The following is an 18248-nucleotide window of genomic DNA, read 5'->3' as shown; positions in this document are numbered from 1 at the left end:
TTATGATTTATTATGCATTATGGTTTACAAATGCAAACTTTATTTTCATTAAATCTACATTTTTTGTTATTTTTATTAATATTTTAATCTGTTTTGGTAAAGCATATGTGTTTGTTTAAAGTATGAGTATAATGCTTCTCACATTTTTATATATATAATTTGCACTGCAAAAAAATATGTCTTAGTATTTCTGGCTTATTTTCTAGTATGAATATCGAAATATTTTTAAATAAACATATATTTACTTGAGAGGAATAAAAAATAAAAATCAAGTGAGTTTATGCTTAAAATTTTTTTGCTATGAAACTTCATTCAAATTTCAACTTAATTCAAGTACATTTTTCTTACCCCAGTACACTGCAAAAAAAAAATATTAAGAAAAAAAATTCTTAGTATTTTTGTCTTGTTTTCAGTAAAAATATAAAAAATTCTTAAATTAAGATGCTTTTTCTTGATGAGCAAAAAAGCCCAAGAAAATAAGTCAAGTTTTAAGAACAAAAATATCAAATTTAAGTGATTGTGTGCATAAAACAAGCAAAAAAATCTGCCAATTTTTCTTGAATTTAGTGTTTAAGAAAAACGTTCGAGATTTTTTGCTTACCCCATTGGCAGATTATTATTTTTTTGCTTGTTTTATGCACAAAATCACTTAAATGTGATATTTTTGGTCTAAAAACTAGACTTATTTTCTTGGGTCATTTTGCTCATGAAAAAAAAGCATCTTAATTTAAGAATTTTTAGATATTTTTACTGAAAACAAGACAAAAATACTAAGAACATATATTTTTGAAAATCATTTTTGCCATGTAGCAGATATTTTACCTAAAAAAAAATTAAGCATGAACTCACTTGATTTTCATCATTTTTTAGAGAACGGGAATTAATATTTCTTACTTATCTTGATTTAAGAATTTTTAGAGATTTATGCTGAAAATCAAGACCAAAAACAAAGTCATACATTTATTTTTGCAGTGTAATGTAAAGTATACAATGCATTTGATTAATTTTCTGTCTGTTTGTCTTCAGTTCAAGCGGATGTTGAACAGGGAGTTAACCCATCTGTCTGAGATGAGCAGATCGGGGAACCAGGTCTCAGAGTACATCTCCAACACATTTTTAGGTACATCATTATTCACAAAAACAGAAATTTAAATGGAGTTCACCATGTGTTGGTGTCAAATGAATGTTTACGTTCCTCCCCCTGCAGACAAACAGCATGACGTGGAGATGCCGACCCCACAGACGCGAGAGGAGAAAGACAAGAAGAAGAACCAGCCCATGTGTCAGATTAGCGGCGTGAAGAAACTAATGCACAGCACCAGCCTCACCAACTCCAACATCCCTCGATTTGGAGTCAAGACGGACACAGAAGACTCTTTAGCCAAGGTGAGGCGAAGGGTCGATGGATGGGTTTATTTTAGAAAGCGCTTTAAGCTCTTTTGCAGTGGATCTGATCATGGATCATTGGGACGCGTCGCTGAACTTTTAAGACAGCGATCAGCTGTAAAATGTTTTGGTCCTGCTCGATTTTCGTTGACTTTGAGTAAAATAATTTGTGTGAGACCAATCAACAGCCGGCATTTTTCTTTCGCCCGAGTGCCTCTCATGTAAATTATAAGATTTTGATGGCTTACATTTCTTCCCCATCTCAGGAAACCACCACAGGTTTATCAATGCCATCAAAAGTATTATTTTGTTATGTTTGTTTGTTGATCACAAAGTACAAAGAAGATGAGGAAAACTAGGAGTCTGTGTGTATTCAAGTGCTGCCATTATTGTTTACAAAGCGGATTTATTGCATTCTGCAGAAAAGGAGGACTGGCGTTTATCGCGTTTTGGGAAAAAATGGAGAAACGATGACAGAATAACACGACAGATATTGGATTTTGCATAAAATTAAGAATTAACTTTTGAACACTGACTTGATACAATACAGATTTTGGCGGTAACTGATTTTTTTTAATGCCGTTTATCATGTTTTGGAACCAAACTCTTCAATTATATCTGCTTTCAAACTAAGAAAATGTTTCATCCTATCTTCATTTGTTTTCTTTTTATTACCTCTCAAATATGGGTAGGTTTCTTCGAAATATAAAATAATTATAGTTTTATATCAGATAATTGCATTTTTCTTAATGAAGGATTTTTGTTAGACATCAGATTCAGAGCGATGATCAAAAAATACATGGGAGTCTTTACTGTTTGGTCGTAAAGATGCTTCCGGGTTTTATAAGTTGTGTAATAATAATAATAATAGCGGATATACAAATTGTCGTAAAAACTCGTCATTGGCAAGGAAGCATTTTTTCTTAATTGACGAGTTAACTCCTCAATGGCGGAAAAAGAGTTAATAACTGTATTCATTTGTTTTTGATGAAAGTCATATACACCTAAAATGACTTGAGGTTGAGTAAAATATGGGCTAATTTTCGTATCGGGGTGAACTATTCTTTTAAGCTTTGTAACACAATTGTGTCTAATGTAATGTTGATGTGTTTCAGGAATTGGAGGACGTTAACAAATGGGGCCTTAACGTTTTTAAAGTCACAGAGTTTTCAGGCAACAGGCCTTTAACTGTGATGATGTACACTATATTTCAGGTAAGGTCCTGCACAATTACTAACACGTACACTTTTTCAACCATGGGGTTAAATTACAGTATATAAACCAATAGTATTGTTTATTGATCCCCTACTGAATGTTAAGAGCATAGATATGTATAAAGGCTAGATGGCTTACCGGCGCTGAGAGCCAATGGGACCCGACGACGTCACACGGCGGCCATCTTAGGACAGGACCGCTCGTCCAGTTATAACATTAAAGTCTATTGTGCATGTAGTGCTGAAATAACTATATTTTGCTCAATTTTCAACCGATTTTCAAACGGCTTGGTGTGTCATAAACGTCAGGGATGCGGCTATTTAACTGCATACTTGTGAAAAATTATAGCCACGGAGTTTATTAAGAAAATAGTATATTAAGCAGACTAGACAGGTAAAGTACTAGGTATACCGTCAAGAATTCAGCAAGTTACGAGCATTTTAGTTGGCGTATGTCACTCACCTTCCGTCCACAGTAGCAGGGAGCAGCACTATGGCAGCACTGACCTAAGATGGCCGCCAAGTGACGACACGGCTAACTCCGCCTTGAGCCATCTAGCCTTTATACATATCTATGGTTAAGATTACATCACACGGTTTTGTTTTTCCTTACAGGAGAGAGACTTACTCAAAACATTTAAAATACCCTTGGACACTTTCATAACCTACCTGATGACCTTAGAAGACCATTATCACGCAGATGTTGCTTATCACAACAACATCCACGCTGCTGATGTCACCCAGTCAACACACGTGCTGCTCTCCACGCCGGCTTTAGAGGTGAGAGAGAGAGACTTTGTGTGCTACTTACTGTGTTTATATGAATCTATAATGGGTTATGTGGTAAAGATAATTGCTGACCGTACATCCATATGTTCTTTCCTTTCAGGCGGTTTTCACAGACCTTGAAATTCTTGCTGCCATTTTCGCAAGTGCAGTTCACGACGTCGACCACCCAGGCGTCTCCAACCAGTTCCTCATTAATACCAGTGAGTCCTTTATGAACGTATAACCTTCACCACCCAACAAAGAAATAAACGGACACAAGATGCATGATTAACATGATTAATGCATGAATATCAGGGTGTTCTGGATGCATTGCTATGTGGATGCTAGGGTGGTCTGGGGGGTTGTTAGGTGCTTCATACTGAACCAAGTAAGAAAGCCCACAATCTGGTCTTAAAATAATCATTCATTTGAGATCATATGGACATAAAATGACAACATGCGAGTGTTGCATTCAATGTGACCTCTTCCTATGCGTTCACACCAGACGCGAATAAATCGTGCTATTCGCGCAAAGATGGGGGGGATTTAAGGCTCTTAGAAGTTATTGAAAATATACATACATAGAAAAAAAAATCCATATTATTCCCTATGTAGTGTCTGACAATATCATAAAATTCAAGACTTTTTAAGCACCCGTGCTAAACTGTTGGCCTTTAATGCTTATATCTTATAATGTTGATTCATACCAAAATGCTTTTTTGCATAGTTGTGTTTGACACATGAAAACGTCTTGAGTTACGTATGTAACTGTTGTTCCCTGAGAAGGGAATGAGACGCTGCATCTCCCTTGCCATACTTCCTGCGTCCCTGTAATGCGTCTTTGGCAATATTTATTGCCATTCATTATCACGTCACTACTAGAGCAATTGGTTAACACGGTGTGAATTTCAGCCACAGTTCAGATTTTTTACGTGATATGTGCGTCAAAGCCCGAAACGGTCAATTTGCACCACCTCATTCGCGTGAATGAATCGTGTTTTTGCATTGACTTACAGCGGGGAAAATAAGTATTTTACACATCGGCATTTTTATCAGTAAGGGCTTTTCTAAGTGGGCTATTGACACAAAATTTCCACCAGATGTAGCCATCAAGCCAAATACTGAATTCATACAAAGAATTTAGAACATTTAAGTATACAAGTTGAGTCATAATAAATAAAGTGAAATGACACAGGGAATAAGTATTGAACACACTTTATTTAATACTTTGTAAAAAAGCTTTTGTTGGTGATTACAGCTTCTAGACGCCTCTTGTATGGCGAGACTAGTCGTCTGCATTGCTCAGGAGTGATTCTGGCCCAACTAGAAGCTGTAATCATCAACAAAGGCTTTTTTACAAAGTATTAAATAAGTGTTCAATACTTATTCCCTGTGTCATTTCAATTTATTTATTATGACTCAACTTGTATACTTAAATGTTCTGATTTCTTTGTATGAATTCAGTACTTGGCTTGATGGCTACATCTGGTGAAAATTTTCTGTCAATAGCCAACTTAGAAATCCCCTTACTGATAAAATGCTGATGTGTCAAATACTTATTTCCCCGCTGTAACATATAAATCACTCACGCTTAACGCTTTAATAAAATGCTGTTGATGTAAGCATCTCATTACTTTAAGTTTTGTATTACACTGAGCAGATAAATCAGATAGTGTTTTGGATTAAATCCCATCAGACCAGCAACACATCTGTCCGCAGACCGGCTGTCTGCTTACATAACTTCAATGTGACATAAGCAAAACCAGCGCCCTGATATGACGGATAAACTCGACTTAAGCCTCATGGGTGCGTAACTGTCTGTCTGCGAGAGGCTTTAGACTGTGTGTTTGTGTAAGAGAGCTTTCCTCACCTGCGTCACACACTGTAATCTCACAGCCAGTGATGGAGTCCCGCTGCTGATGTGGACCTTTGAACCGTCAGTCAAAGTAGAAGCTTGCTCAGACTAACACAAGGTCAAGGTTATATTAATTACATGTTTTATGTTTATATCTGCAGACTCTGAGTTGGCGCTCATGTACAACGATTCATCAGTGCTGGAGAACCATCATCTCGCCGTGGGCTTCAAACTCCTGCAGGAGGAGAACTGTGACATCTTTCAGAACTTGACCAAAAAACAGAGACAATCCTTGCGCAAGATGGTCATAGACATTGTACGTCTGACGACGCTTAATAATGGCTTTGTTTTTATATTTAGTCTGAGTGTTTGCTTGGAGAATTAACTCTTGTATGTTTCTTGAAGGTTTTAGCTACTGACATGTCCAAACACATGAACTTGCTGGCAGACTTGAAGACGATGGTCGAGACAAAGAAGGTCACCAGTTCTGGCGTATTACTCTTGGATAACTACTCAGACCGAATACAAGTAAGACTGAAGTTTGTGAAGGTTTATTTGATGCAGCTGGTGCAGAAAATCTTTTATTGATTTGTTTTGTCTTACTAAATTAATTTTATATAATATAATGTATATTAAAGATGCAATGATATAACATTTTTCCACCCATACTGAAAGCTGATTATTCACAGCAAAAAATGACTTTCTTACTTAGTATTTTTGTCTTGTTTTCAGTAAAAATATTTAAAAATTATTAAATTAAGATGCTTTTTCTTGATGAGCAAAATGACCTAAGAAAATAAGTCTAATATTTAGACAAAAATATCAAATTTAAGTGATTTTGTGCATAAAACAAGCCAAAAAAAATCTGCCAATGAGGTCAGCGAATTTTTCTTTCATTTTTCTTGAATTTAGTGTTTAGGAAAAATTTTCAAGATTTTTTTGCTTACCCCATTGGCAGATTTTTTTTGCTTGTTTTATCCACAAAATAACTTAAATTTGATCTTTCTGGTCTAAAAACTAGACTTGTTTTCTTGGGTCATTTTGCTCATCAAGAAAAAGCATCTTAATTTAAGAATTTTTAGATATTTTTACTAAAAACAAGACAAAAATATTAAGATTTTAAAAAATTTTTTGCAGTGTATCGACTGTTTTTAAACTAACGGCCGATAAAAATTGCATTTATTAACCAATACTGATCATGAGGAAAATAAGTCGTTTATATTTTTTAAGTAAATTAGTGTTTAAAACAATCAAAAAAAAATAATCTGCCAATGGAATAAGAAAGAAAATCTTGAAATAACTTAACTTTTTTCATAAACACTTAATTCAAGAAATTTTTCTCTTATTCCATAGGCAGATTTTTTTGTTGTTGTTGTTGCTTGTTTTAAGCACAAATTCGCTTAAATTTTATATTTTTTGTCTAAAATAGACTTATTTTCTCAGGTCATTTTGCTCATCAGGAAAATTTTAATCTTTGCCCAGCACTAATATATACACACCGATATATCGGCCAATGATTAGTATCGGTTAATAAATGCAATTTTTATCAGCCGTTAGTTTAAAAACAGTCGATACACTGCAAAAATTATTTTCAAGAAAAATAATCGTAGTATTTTTGTCTTATTTTCAGTAAAAGTTTACAAAAATTCTTAAATTAAGATGTATTTTCCTGATGAGCAAAATGACATAAGAAAATTAGTCTATTTTAGACAAAAAATATACAATTTAAGCGAATTTGTGCTTAAAACAAGCAAAAAAAAATAATAATAATCTGCCAATGGAATAAGAATAGTTTTTTCGTGAATTAAGTGTTTATGAAAAAAGTTAAGTTATTTCAATAATTTCTTTCTTATTCCATTGGCAGATTTTTTTGCTTGTTTTAAACACTAATTTACTTAAAAATATAAACTTATTTTTCTCATTTTGCTCATCAAGAAAATGCATCTTAATTTAAGAATTTTTGTAAACTTTTTTACTGAAAAAAAGACAAAAATACGAAGTAAGAAAGTCATTTTTTGCAGGGTATGTGTGTGTAATTATTATGTATATTTAACAAACATACATATATACATTTCAAAACATTTGTATTTATATATCCATTTTTTTAATTATATATATAATATAGAATATATATATATATATATATATATATAAAAAATTATATGCACATGTAAATGTTTCTGTGTATGTATTTATATATACATAATAAAACACAGCAAGAATGCTTTTTAATCATTTTATAATTGTTAATGAGGTATTACGACAGTTTTATAATAATGTTAAATAAACATTCTGGGTCACTAAAGACCCAAATATGTAATAATGATTGGACAGACATTGTGCATTTAATGCTAAAAGGTGTATAACTCTCTCAGTTTCATTTACCACATTTTACCATGTTTACATCCATGCACAGATTTGCTCAGTAAGCGTTGTGTGTTCCTCAGGTGCTACAGAACATGGTTCACTGTGCCGATCTCAGTAACCCCACGAAACCCCTGCAGCTGTACAAACAGTGGACGGATCGAATCATGGAGGAGTTCTTCAGTCAGGGCGATCGAGAGCGAGAGAGGGGGATGGAGATCAGCCCCATGTGTGACAAACACAACGCATCAGTCGAGAAATCTCAGGTAACACCTCGGTTTTCTTCCGACAGGTCTCGCTTACCTGCATCTGATGTACGCCACGCTTGTGTGCGTCATCTGTTTATCGATGTATCCGGGTGATGACTCAGAAGAAGACAGCACAAATGGAAAGTGTCCACTGCACTTGTTGATGTTTTTGTCCTTTCGATTTTAAACTCTGATAAAGTATTTTTTAATCCATCATACGATTATCTTAATTTTTTCATGGTAAGGTTGCTGAAGTGTATTTTAAGTGTCCATATTATAAAGGTGAGATACTCACAGTAGTCTTTATGTCTTCAGGTGGGCTTTATTGACTACATCGTGCATCCGCTATGGGAGACGTGGGCCGATCTCGTCCACCCAGACGCCCAGGACATCCTGGACACGTTAGAGGACAACAGAGAGTGGTACCAGAGCACCATACCCCAAAGCCCCTCGCCCGCTCCAGATCAGCCCGAGGACAGCAATCGCTCCAGCGGAGCTGAGAAGTTTCAGTTCGAACTGACTTTGGAGGAGGACGGAGAATCGGACACGGAAAAAGACAGCGGCAGCCAGGCCGAGGAAGAGGAGGACGAGGATGAAGAGGAGGACGACAACAGCTGCAGTGATTCCAAAACTCTGATCACGCAAGACTCTGAATCCACAGAGATCCCGGAGGCCGAGGAGGGAACTTCGGAGGAAGTTTCCACGGAGCCCAGCATGGTAGAAGAGGACGACGACGATGAGGAGGACGAAGAGGAACAGCCCGCAGACACGTAGCAGCGCGCCGGGACGGCACAGACTCGATGCCGTGATGGCAAATGTAATAATTGACAATGAAATTGAGTTCCAAAGCGCACGTTGCACTCCGAGACCTCGGCCACTCCTCTCTCGCTCTCCGTTTCTCTTTCTGTCTCTCTTACGAGCTGCCTGGAGACGAGAGGACACTAAGACATCTGTAGGTTGTCGTTTTATTTGCACTCAGGAATAATATTTAGTCCTTGGTTTTCTTTCGAGCTTGGTTTTGTTTACCTTCGCCCGGACACCCGTTCTCTGTGAGCTACCATGAGAAAATCTCTGGCGACGGGTCGCACGTGACCGTACGGAGGGCTGTTACTGTACACGGCCGCTGCACAAAGCAATCTGCCTGTAGAGACGACCGCAGGCGCGGTCAGCGGAGATAAACAGCAGCACGTTTCCTTGAATTTCAAAGAGACCTTTTTTCTACCGTTTTAAGTCTTCCTAAACTTTGACTGAAACAAATGTAAAAAGACAAAAAAGCAAGCGGCTCACAGCTGTCGTGGCCTCTTCTCAATGATTTTGTACGGTATACGTAAAGATTTTTACATGTTACTTTTAATACCAGAACAACAGCTGTTGTGTTTCAAAGGACTGTATGTGAAAAGGTAACTTGCGGTCATCCTGCGTTGTGTCGTGAGTTGGCTGCTGTGTCACAAACCATCTTTCACATTTACCAGCTGAATTTATATGATTTTGATATTTGTTTAAATGGTTTTCTTTATAAAAGACGTACCTCCGATTACCCTCTAAATTTAGTTCAAATGCTTTATGTAGAAACACAGTGATTTTGGCAACACTTTAAAGCTTTTAAAGGGGTCATATGATGTGATTTCATTCTTTGGCGTGTTTAAAGCTGTTTGTGCATACAGAAGATCCGTAAAGTCGCAAAGATTAAAGTCTCAAACCCAGAGAGATATTCGGTCTAAAAGTATATTCGGTCAAACACGCCCCACATATCTACATCACCGTGTGGAAAGATTTGCATAACACCGTTCACATGTATGTGTATGCGCATAAAGACGGCGTAACTTTTATTCTCGCTGTAGTAGGATTGTTGTCGCCGAGATGCTGTGCTTTGGGAGCTGATATTCAAAATATGGTAAGCGGCGTAACATTTCCCTCACACCCTTGAGGCAATCGGCCAATCACAACGCACTGAATAGCTGGTCATTCAGAGCACACCGCGCTTTTCAAAACAATGAGCTTTGTAAAAATCCATGTGTTTCAGTAAGGCGGGAGCAACAATAATGTACGGTATGTGAAAAATAATGTGTTAAACCGCGTAAATACACAAAATAATGTGCTTTTTACCAACATCATATGACACCTTTAAGCTTGTGTTATATCATACATTATGAAAGTATTTCTAATACAGTCATAATGCCTTATAATGCACCTCACAATTGTGAAAGCACACACAGTTATAATACTTTACTTTTAATAGTTTGGCCTTTGAAAATATGTTAAATTCATTTAATGTCATATTGTGTGTTATAATGCATTACACTGCAAAAATGATTTTCAAGAAAAAATGTTCTTAGTATTTTTGTCTTGTTTTCAATAAAAATCTAAAATTCTAAAATTAAAATGCTTTTTCTTGACAAGCAAAACGACCCAAGAAAATAAGTCTAGTTTTTAGACCAAAAATATCAAATTTAAGTGATTTTGTGCATAAAACAGTCAAAAAATTTTAAGAAAATGTTCAAGATTTTTTTGCTTATCCCATTGGCAGATTTTTTTGCTTGTTTAATCCACAAATTAACTTAAATTTGATATTTTTTATCTAATAACTAGACTTATTTTCTTGGGTTGTTTTGCTCATCAAGAAAAAGCATCTTAATTTAAGAATTTTTTAATATTTTTACTGAAAACAAGACAAAAATACTAAGAATTTTTTTTCTTGAAAATCATTTTTTGCAGTGTATAAAATAATTAAATGCATTATAACCACACTGCAAAAAATTCTATTTTTTCTTAGTATTTTTGCCTTGTTTTTAGTACAAATATCTAAATTAAGATGCATTTTCTTGATGATCAAAATTATCTAAGAAAATAAATCTAGTTTTTAGACCAACAATCTGCCAATGGGGCAACAAAAACACTTAATTAAAAAAAAACATCAAGGTTTTTTTGCTTGTTTTAAGCACAAATTCACTTAAATTTTATATTTTTAATTTGATGTTTCTAAAAACTACACTGCAAAAAATGATTTTCAAGAAAATATTTTCTTATTATTTTTGTCTTGTTTTCAGCAAAAAACTTCTTAAATTAACATGTATTTTTCTTGATGAGCAAAACAACCCAAGAAAATAAGTCTAGTTTTTAGACCAAAAATATTAAATTTAAGAGATTTAAAAAATCTGCCAATAGGGGAAGCTAATTTTTCTTGAGATTTTCTTGAATTTACTGTTTAAGAAAAAAGTTAAAGATTTTTTTTGCTTACCCCATTGGCAAATTTTTTGTCTTAAAACTCGACTTATTTTCTTGGGTTATTTTGCTTGAGAATTTTTATTAGATATTTGTGCTTAAAACAAGACAAAAATACCAACTAAGGAAGTCATTTTTGCAGTGTAAGAAAAAAATCTTGAACTTTTATTTCTTAAACACTTAATTCAAGAAAAAAATCAAGAACATTTTTCTTACACCATTGGCAGATTTTTTTGCTTTGCTTGTTTCTAAGCACAAATTCACTTAAATTTGATATTTCTAAAAACTTAACTAGACTTCTATTTTCTTAGGTCATTTTGCTCATCATGTAAATGCATCTTGATTTAAGATATTTGTATTGAAAACAAAGACAAAAATACTAAGTAAGAAAGTCATTTTTTGCAGTGCACAGATATACTAGTATATCATGCGATGCCTTTCGAAACACACATACAGTACGTTAGCTGTTTGATATAACATGACTTCATTTCGAGTCAAAAATATTCAATGATTCATTGCATTATTAGATCAGAGATCTTATATTAGGGCTAGATGCAGTTCAGCGTCAAATAGCATATTTTCACGTTTCATGCCAAAACTTCCCTCTCCGACATGCACTATGAGACGCGCATCTTTTAATAAGAAATGATTTATGTGGTTTTATTTATTGTTTATGTTTTGCTTCTGTTTAAAGCAGTACTGTAGACCATCAACTGTAGCATAGAGAGTGAGCACTTGCAAGTTACCAGATCTAGCGTATGTTTGGTTGTGTACATAGATCAAACCTTTTAAAAGTCTGTACTAGAAAATATGATCTGCTCACAGAAACTTGAACTCTGGCTTTTCAGTAGGACTGATTTTGTTTTATATATATATATATAATATCTATATTTTTATTTAAGTTTCGTGCCATGATATTTCTTTCCTCACCAGATGACCTTACTTATAGGATTTTGTTGTTGTTTTCTCGCTGTTTACAATAATGTATTTATTTCGCTGTACATATTGTAATGTTGGCCGTACGAGGACAGATTTTAAACTTCATCCCAGATCCGGATGGAGTTGCTGTATTTCGTAAACTCTTGTTGAGAGAGAATGTTTATTATTATAAATATTATCCGATGTACAAAGAAATCATATTCTGTATAAAAAGAAAAAAGATAAAAAGTCACCTTGGAGAGAACTGGGGGAAAGCCAAACAATATGAGAAAAGTCGCATTGGTATTTGGCCCCAGGGCTGTGCCTTAAACTTTAAAATGTTTGTCTGTCTATCTGTATACACGTTAGAGAGTCCGAGAGTGTCTAACCCATTTGCTTTCAGGGTTTCAGGGCTTAGGACGTTCACATTCATTCGTTTATGGCACATATAGTAAACGCCGCTGGCATTGTATGCAATGCAGCGGATGCAATAGACCCTGCAGATCTGCGCAGTTTTATCCTATAGGTGCTTAGATGCTTGTGATGATCTTTCTGCTGTTCTTGATCTTTGTTCAGGTACGTCTCTTACCTTCATCTCATCCAGCCTCGTCTTTCACGTTTCCGATGTGAAATAAGCAGATTTTCTGACACATACTGTAGATTTTAGCAGCCCTGGACCAAAGCCAATAGTGGCTATTATTATTATTACTGATATTTTTCAATGTCATTTAAGGGATTCATGAACTGATATTTTAACATAAGTTCTGCTAATTAAACCTGATATGGACTTCTTTCATTGGCACCTTTGTCTCTTTTAAGGATACTGTAGAGAAACATCTTCAACCGGTTTTAAAATCCATCAACTAAAAAGACAATTTTATATGCAACAAGTGAAATAAAAGCATGGGTTGATTCCTCACATGTGTGCTATGTTTGTATTTCTTTCATGGGAAAAGTCATCATTAAATCTGATGCGAGCATGAAGCTCCGCGCGACATCTAGTGGCCATTTTGTAAACGACAACTTGATGCGTCAATGTCTCGTTTATTTAGTTTTGACTGCTGCTAAATTTGTGAAATCCAGACTAAAGTCTCACAATTTAAGATGAGGTTTGGAGCATCAAAGTTTGATTTCACATTGATTTTAATCTTTAACTTAGTCAATATTAATAAAAATATAAAGATTACAATTTTACAGAATTACATTATGTAGGATTATTTTATGTTGAATGCATGCAAAAAATATTCAAAAATTTCCCTTGATTTATATAATACCTTAATATTTATATTAGTTTAAAAGTCTAGATTCACTGAAATGTTGCTAATGATCTTAAAAACTTTTCTATTGAAAGGTGTATGTTAAAAATGTTGTTGTTTTTTGTGGGCACAAATATTATTGTGCAAACGTAATAATATAAAATATATAATTTATATATATATAAATAATGGACTCTGACTGATTAAGAAGGAAAAGCAGCCAATAAAAGTCATTTATCAGTCAAAGTCATTTATTTAAAAATAAAAAATATAATATAATTTAAATTATATATATAAAATAAAAGTGAACTTATATAAATTACAAAATAGCACAAATTAAACTATATCAATTATGTTGTAATTAAAAAATAAGTCATTTATTTAAACAAAATAAAAAATCAGTCATTTATTTAAACAAAATAAAAAATCATTTATTTAATATATATATATTTTACATTTACATTTTTTTAAATAAATGACTTATTCTTTAAGGAAAAGCAGCCAATAAGAGTCCAGATTAGATGCATGCATTTTATCTCACAATGAAATGAAAGTTCTAGACAAAAGCAGACTAAACCTCTTAAATATAATAGTTTTGATTTATTTTAATTTTTTATTTAGTTTTATTTACAACATAATTGATATAGTTAAATTTGTGTTATTTTGTAGTTTAAAGAAGATTACTTTTATTTAAAGGGACACCATGAAACTTTTGGCCACTAGGGGGTGCTAGACACGTATTTTTCACTTCTAGCGCCCCTAGAGCCCACAAGCGCCGCAGCACTGTCGCAAAGGAAAGGAACTGGCCAACCTTAAAACTAAACTAAAAACTAAACATTTAAAATGCTAAACGATCAACATTTTGAGACAACAGGGAGAAACGCAGTCATGTTACAACTTTCTGATGAGGAACTCGTCGTGGCAGAAGCCATTTCTCAATCTGAAGGTTGCAGCCTCCGGATGTCGTATTTCTAATACGTCATCAAGACTGTCTTATTTCACAATATTAACAATTACAAAGTTGACTATTATACTTAGTTAATCGTAAATTGTTGCAGTATGCTTATGACCTGCGAATGTAATGCTCAGTTTACCTTAATAACCCAGGCTTGACGACGTGTGCAGCCTGCATATTTGACCTCCGGAGGCTGCAGCCTTCCAATTCAGAAACGACCAGACGTATTTCCTTGCCTTTTTCCAAACAAATATTGTTGCATCCTCTCTCTCTCCCTCGCCACCAGGATTTTCCGCAATGGCGCTCGTTATTCCTCTTTTTTGTGTGAAAATCGCTCCAAATCCAAGTAAACCGATGCGTTTAGGTCTGCCGCTTTGTAATACGTCACGCGAGTGACAGCGGAACGCAGCAAATGAGGAAGAGAGAAGAGAGAAACGCTCGGATCTGATTGGTGAATGAATAGGGTTTGGTTTTACACTGTGAGCAAGTTTGAGTGCTATAGCATCCTGGATTGTAATGTAAATATCATAGACACAGTAAAAAGAAAGGTAAATACGTGAACACAGCATCTGAATACAGGGAACTATATGCAATATAATCGCCGTAATTTATAAAGAACATCGCATTTATGTATGAATCAACAGTTTATATAAAAAATTGCCTTAAAGGGGAATCGAACCCGGGTCGCCCGTGTCATAGGTCCGTGACACTAAAGACTGTGCCACAGAGTCACATAATAGAAACTGCTCTCTACACTCCTTAAGTAGCCTCCAGCAAAATTCACGTTAAAAACAAATTGTGTGGAGGAAGTGACGTATGCCGTAAAGCAGTCGAATTTTGTAGTTTTTTTTTGTTCTCTGGTTACTACCAGAAACCCTAAGTTTTAAAATACGAGTAAAAGTGATACAGACCCCGTCAGGCTATGGTAGACATGTCATTCAACCTATTTAAAGTCGATGTACTATCACAAGGGTCTTGAAAATGTATTATGAAGGTTGAAAAATTACATGGTGTCACTTTAAAAATGTGGAAAAAAATAATAAAAAACGAATTAGTGACGAATAATATTATTTTTTTTACTATGAAAGTAAATGGGGCTCACAAACGGTTTGGTTACAAACATTCCTAAAAATATCTTCTATCGTGTTCATCAAAACAAAGTAATTTCGACAGGTTTGTAACACATGAGAGTGAGAAATTGATGTCAGAATTTTCATTTTTGGGTATACTATCCTTTTTATAAAACGATTGAGAAGATATGAATTACTGTAGATTTACATGTCATGGTATTATGAAGGAATACACTAAATAAACAAAGCCGAGGTGTGAAATCAATAAAGATAAAATGTTTAAAAAAAAATACAATAATTCATTACAATAAAACTCCAGGTACATTTCTCTGAAATAAGCAACATCGCCTATAGTGTAACTGTAATTCTGCTGCCATCTGCTGGTCATGTTAAGCATTAACGCACGTGTTGCGCCGCAACCAGATGACATCAAAATATCGCGTGAGCGATTCGAGAAATCATACCGATGAGTCTGTCGAATCGCTCTCGCGGTAATGTGACGTCTTCCGCCTGTCGATTCTTGCATCGCAGTATTCATGTGACGTCACGCACTTAGTGGAACGCCCCGCTGGAGGGCAACAGAGCGCTATATCTACCGTTGTCCGCAGGTTAAGAGGTGTGTGATTTCTTTAGTTTAGCCAAAATACTGAATATTTATCCGACGAGGAAACAATCATAGGCTATGCTTCTACAGAATACCGTCAGAGAAGAAAACCCAGAAAAGAGGAATTTGTAAATTTTGTGTTAAAAACGTACAATATGGGGCGTGTCTACAGACGAGGGGAAAAACAACAAAAAGAGCCACCGATAGATATACACTCGAATTTACAGTGAACGCTTCATATTAATCATTGTTTTTAGCCATCCATTTTCTTACCTGGATTGTTGTCGCGTACTGAGGCAACCAACTATACAGTGATTAGTTAACTTATACGGATAAAAAAAATTAAAGGATGTGAAAACACAATACACGTTTAATTATGTCTTAATTAAAATAAATAATTTATTTTTCTTAAAAACATATTTTTAGAACAATCTTGCTATTATTTTGTAAAAAGTGTCAAATGTTTGGACTGATCTTTTATACTATTTTGACCAGCAGGTGTCGCCAGCGTGTGTGGTGTTTCGAACGCTTCAAAACTGAATCAATTTGCGAAACAATTGGTTCAATTTATTCGAAGCTTCGAAAAGCTTCGTTTCTCCCATCACTATTGCAAACTGTTAATTGTCTGTACACAGTAGATGCCGCGATGCCAAAACTGAATCATGAAAAATGCGTAAATGCATTTGTAAATATGTTATGTCAATAAATAAATATTTCTATATATGTGCAGTTTAGTGGACACTACAAAGCTTAGGGGTTAGAGCCGCAAAAACACACAAACTGATAAAATGCAAAACCTACTAAATTCATGAATGATAAAACAAAATAAATGTGCTTCGTCATGACGGTCATAACTTGTGCTGTCGGTAGGGGGCGGTGTGTTCATGTAAATACAGCGGCTATAAGAATTCATTCATTAAAAAATTAAAATTCTGTCATCATTTATTCACCCTCATGTTGTTCTAAACCTGTGTGTTTTTAATTTTATTTTGATGCACACAAAAGAAGATATTTTGAAATTATCAAAATGTCTTCTTTTGTGTTCATCAGAAAAAATACAGTGGTTTACTACAACATGAGGATGAAAAAAATGAGTTTTCATTTTTGGTTGAACTATCCCTTTAGCATTAAAGTAGCTTTCAATGTGTTAAACACTGCAAAAAAAAAAAGATTTTCAAGAAAAAAAATCTTTGTATTTTGTCCTGTTTTCAGTAAAAATATCAAAAATAAGTTTTTAAGCTTTTAAATAAGTCTAATTTAAATAAGTAATTTTGTGCATAAAACAAACAAAAATAATCTGCCAATGGAGTAAGCAAATTTTTCTTGAATTTAGTGTTTAAGAAAAATTTTCAAGATTTTTTTGCTTACCCATTGGCAGATTTTTTTTGCTTGTTTTATGCACAAAATCACTTAAATTTGATATTTTTGGTCTAAAAACTAGACTTGTTTTCTTGGGTCGTTTTGCTCATCAAGAAAAAGCATCTTAATATAAGATATTTTTAGATATTTTTACTGAAAACAAGAGAAAAATACTAATAATTTTTTTCTTGAAAATAATTTTTTGCAGTGCAATGACGATAAAAAATAATTCATTTATTAAGTGTTAAACAACATGTCATATGAATTATAGTTTATTAGATTTTGGGGCATTGAAAGACTAACCTGTAACTAACAGGTTAAACATGTTTCTAATAAATAAAAATCTTGAAATCTTAACATTTTTCACCCACAACAAAAAAGGTAATCAGTAATATGACTTGTGTGATAGCATTACACTTGAGTATCAACACAATATTAATATTTATTGGTATTTTCAACAGTACATCTTTGCACATACAGCTCTAAATCCTTCATTTAAAATCCAGCAGAGGACATAATGCATTGTAACATTTCTATTATAGACTGAGATTTTAAATAAACTCAACTAAACACCAAAATGTTGTCTTTCTCAAATGATTGGGGAACTGGAAATGTTACATTTGCTATATGTGGGGAATGCACCCACCCATAATCATTTTAAAAGTACTATGGTACATGAATATGGAGGCCATTCATTACAATATGCATATTTACATGGTACCATGTTATAGTACATCCATTCAAACATTTCCACAATTACATTTACAAAAACAAAATCAGCTGTTTTTATGCATGCTGTAAACTAAAAATAAAACGACTGAATACTCCAAACTACAGACATATGACTGCAATTTAAAGTATATATTATAGCCCTATACATGCCTTTATTCAGTGGGATTTACATACACACACAAAGAAAAACTACAAAAATTACAGGGTGACATCACATACTTTTTTTCACAATTAGTATATACACACACACACACACGCGCACACACACGCACGCGCACGCACACACACCATATCTTG

General features: G+C 34.2%; 1 protein-coding gene across 14 annotated transcripts in view; it reads left to right on the top strand.

The window, feature by feature from the left end:
• The window catches only part of LOC135745133 (3',5'-cyclic-AMP phosphodiesterase 4D), a 218438-nt gene extending 205544 nt beyond the window's left edge, over positions 1-12894 (top strand). For all 14 annotated transcript variants that reach the window (XM_065263512.2, XM_065263507.2, XM_065263523.2 and 11 more), the window contains 9 exons: positions 1027-1120; positions 1208-1386; positions 2502-2600; positions 3216-3380; positions 3490-3589; positions 5385-5539; positions 5629-5751; positions 7671-7853; positions 8151-12894. In XM_065263512.2, the coding sequence (XP_065119584.1) occupies positions 1027-1120; positions 1208-1386; positions 2502-2600; positions 3216-3380; positions 3490-3589; positions 5385-5539; positions 5629-5751; positions 7671-7853; positions 8151-8609 (1557 nt within the window). In that variant the 3' untranslated portion in view covers positions 8610-12894. The remainder of the gene's footprint in view (positions 1-1026; positions 1121-1207; positions 1387-2501; positions 2601-3215; positions 3381-3489; positions 3590-5384; positions 5540-5628; positions 5752-7670; positions 7854-8150) is intronic.
• The last annotated feature ends 5354 nt before the right edge of the window (positions 12895-18248 follow it).

The sequence above is a fragment of the Paramisgurnus dabryanus genome, chromosome 10, assembly GCF_030506205.2.
Source record: "Paramisgurnus dabryanus chromosome 10, PD_genome_1.1, whole genome shotgun sequence".
Classification (NCBI taxonomy): domain Eukaryota; kingdom Metazoa; phylum Chordata; class Actinopteri; order Cypriniformes; family Cobitidae; genus Paramisgurnus; species Paramisgurnus dabryanus.
The sequence above is the reverse complement of the archived record's forward strand: the minus strand, read 5'-3'. Positions and strand labels throughout refer to the sequence as shown.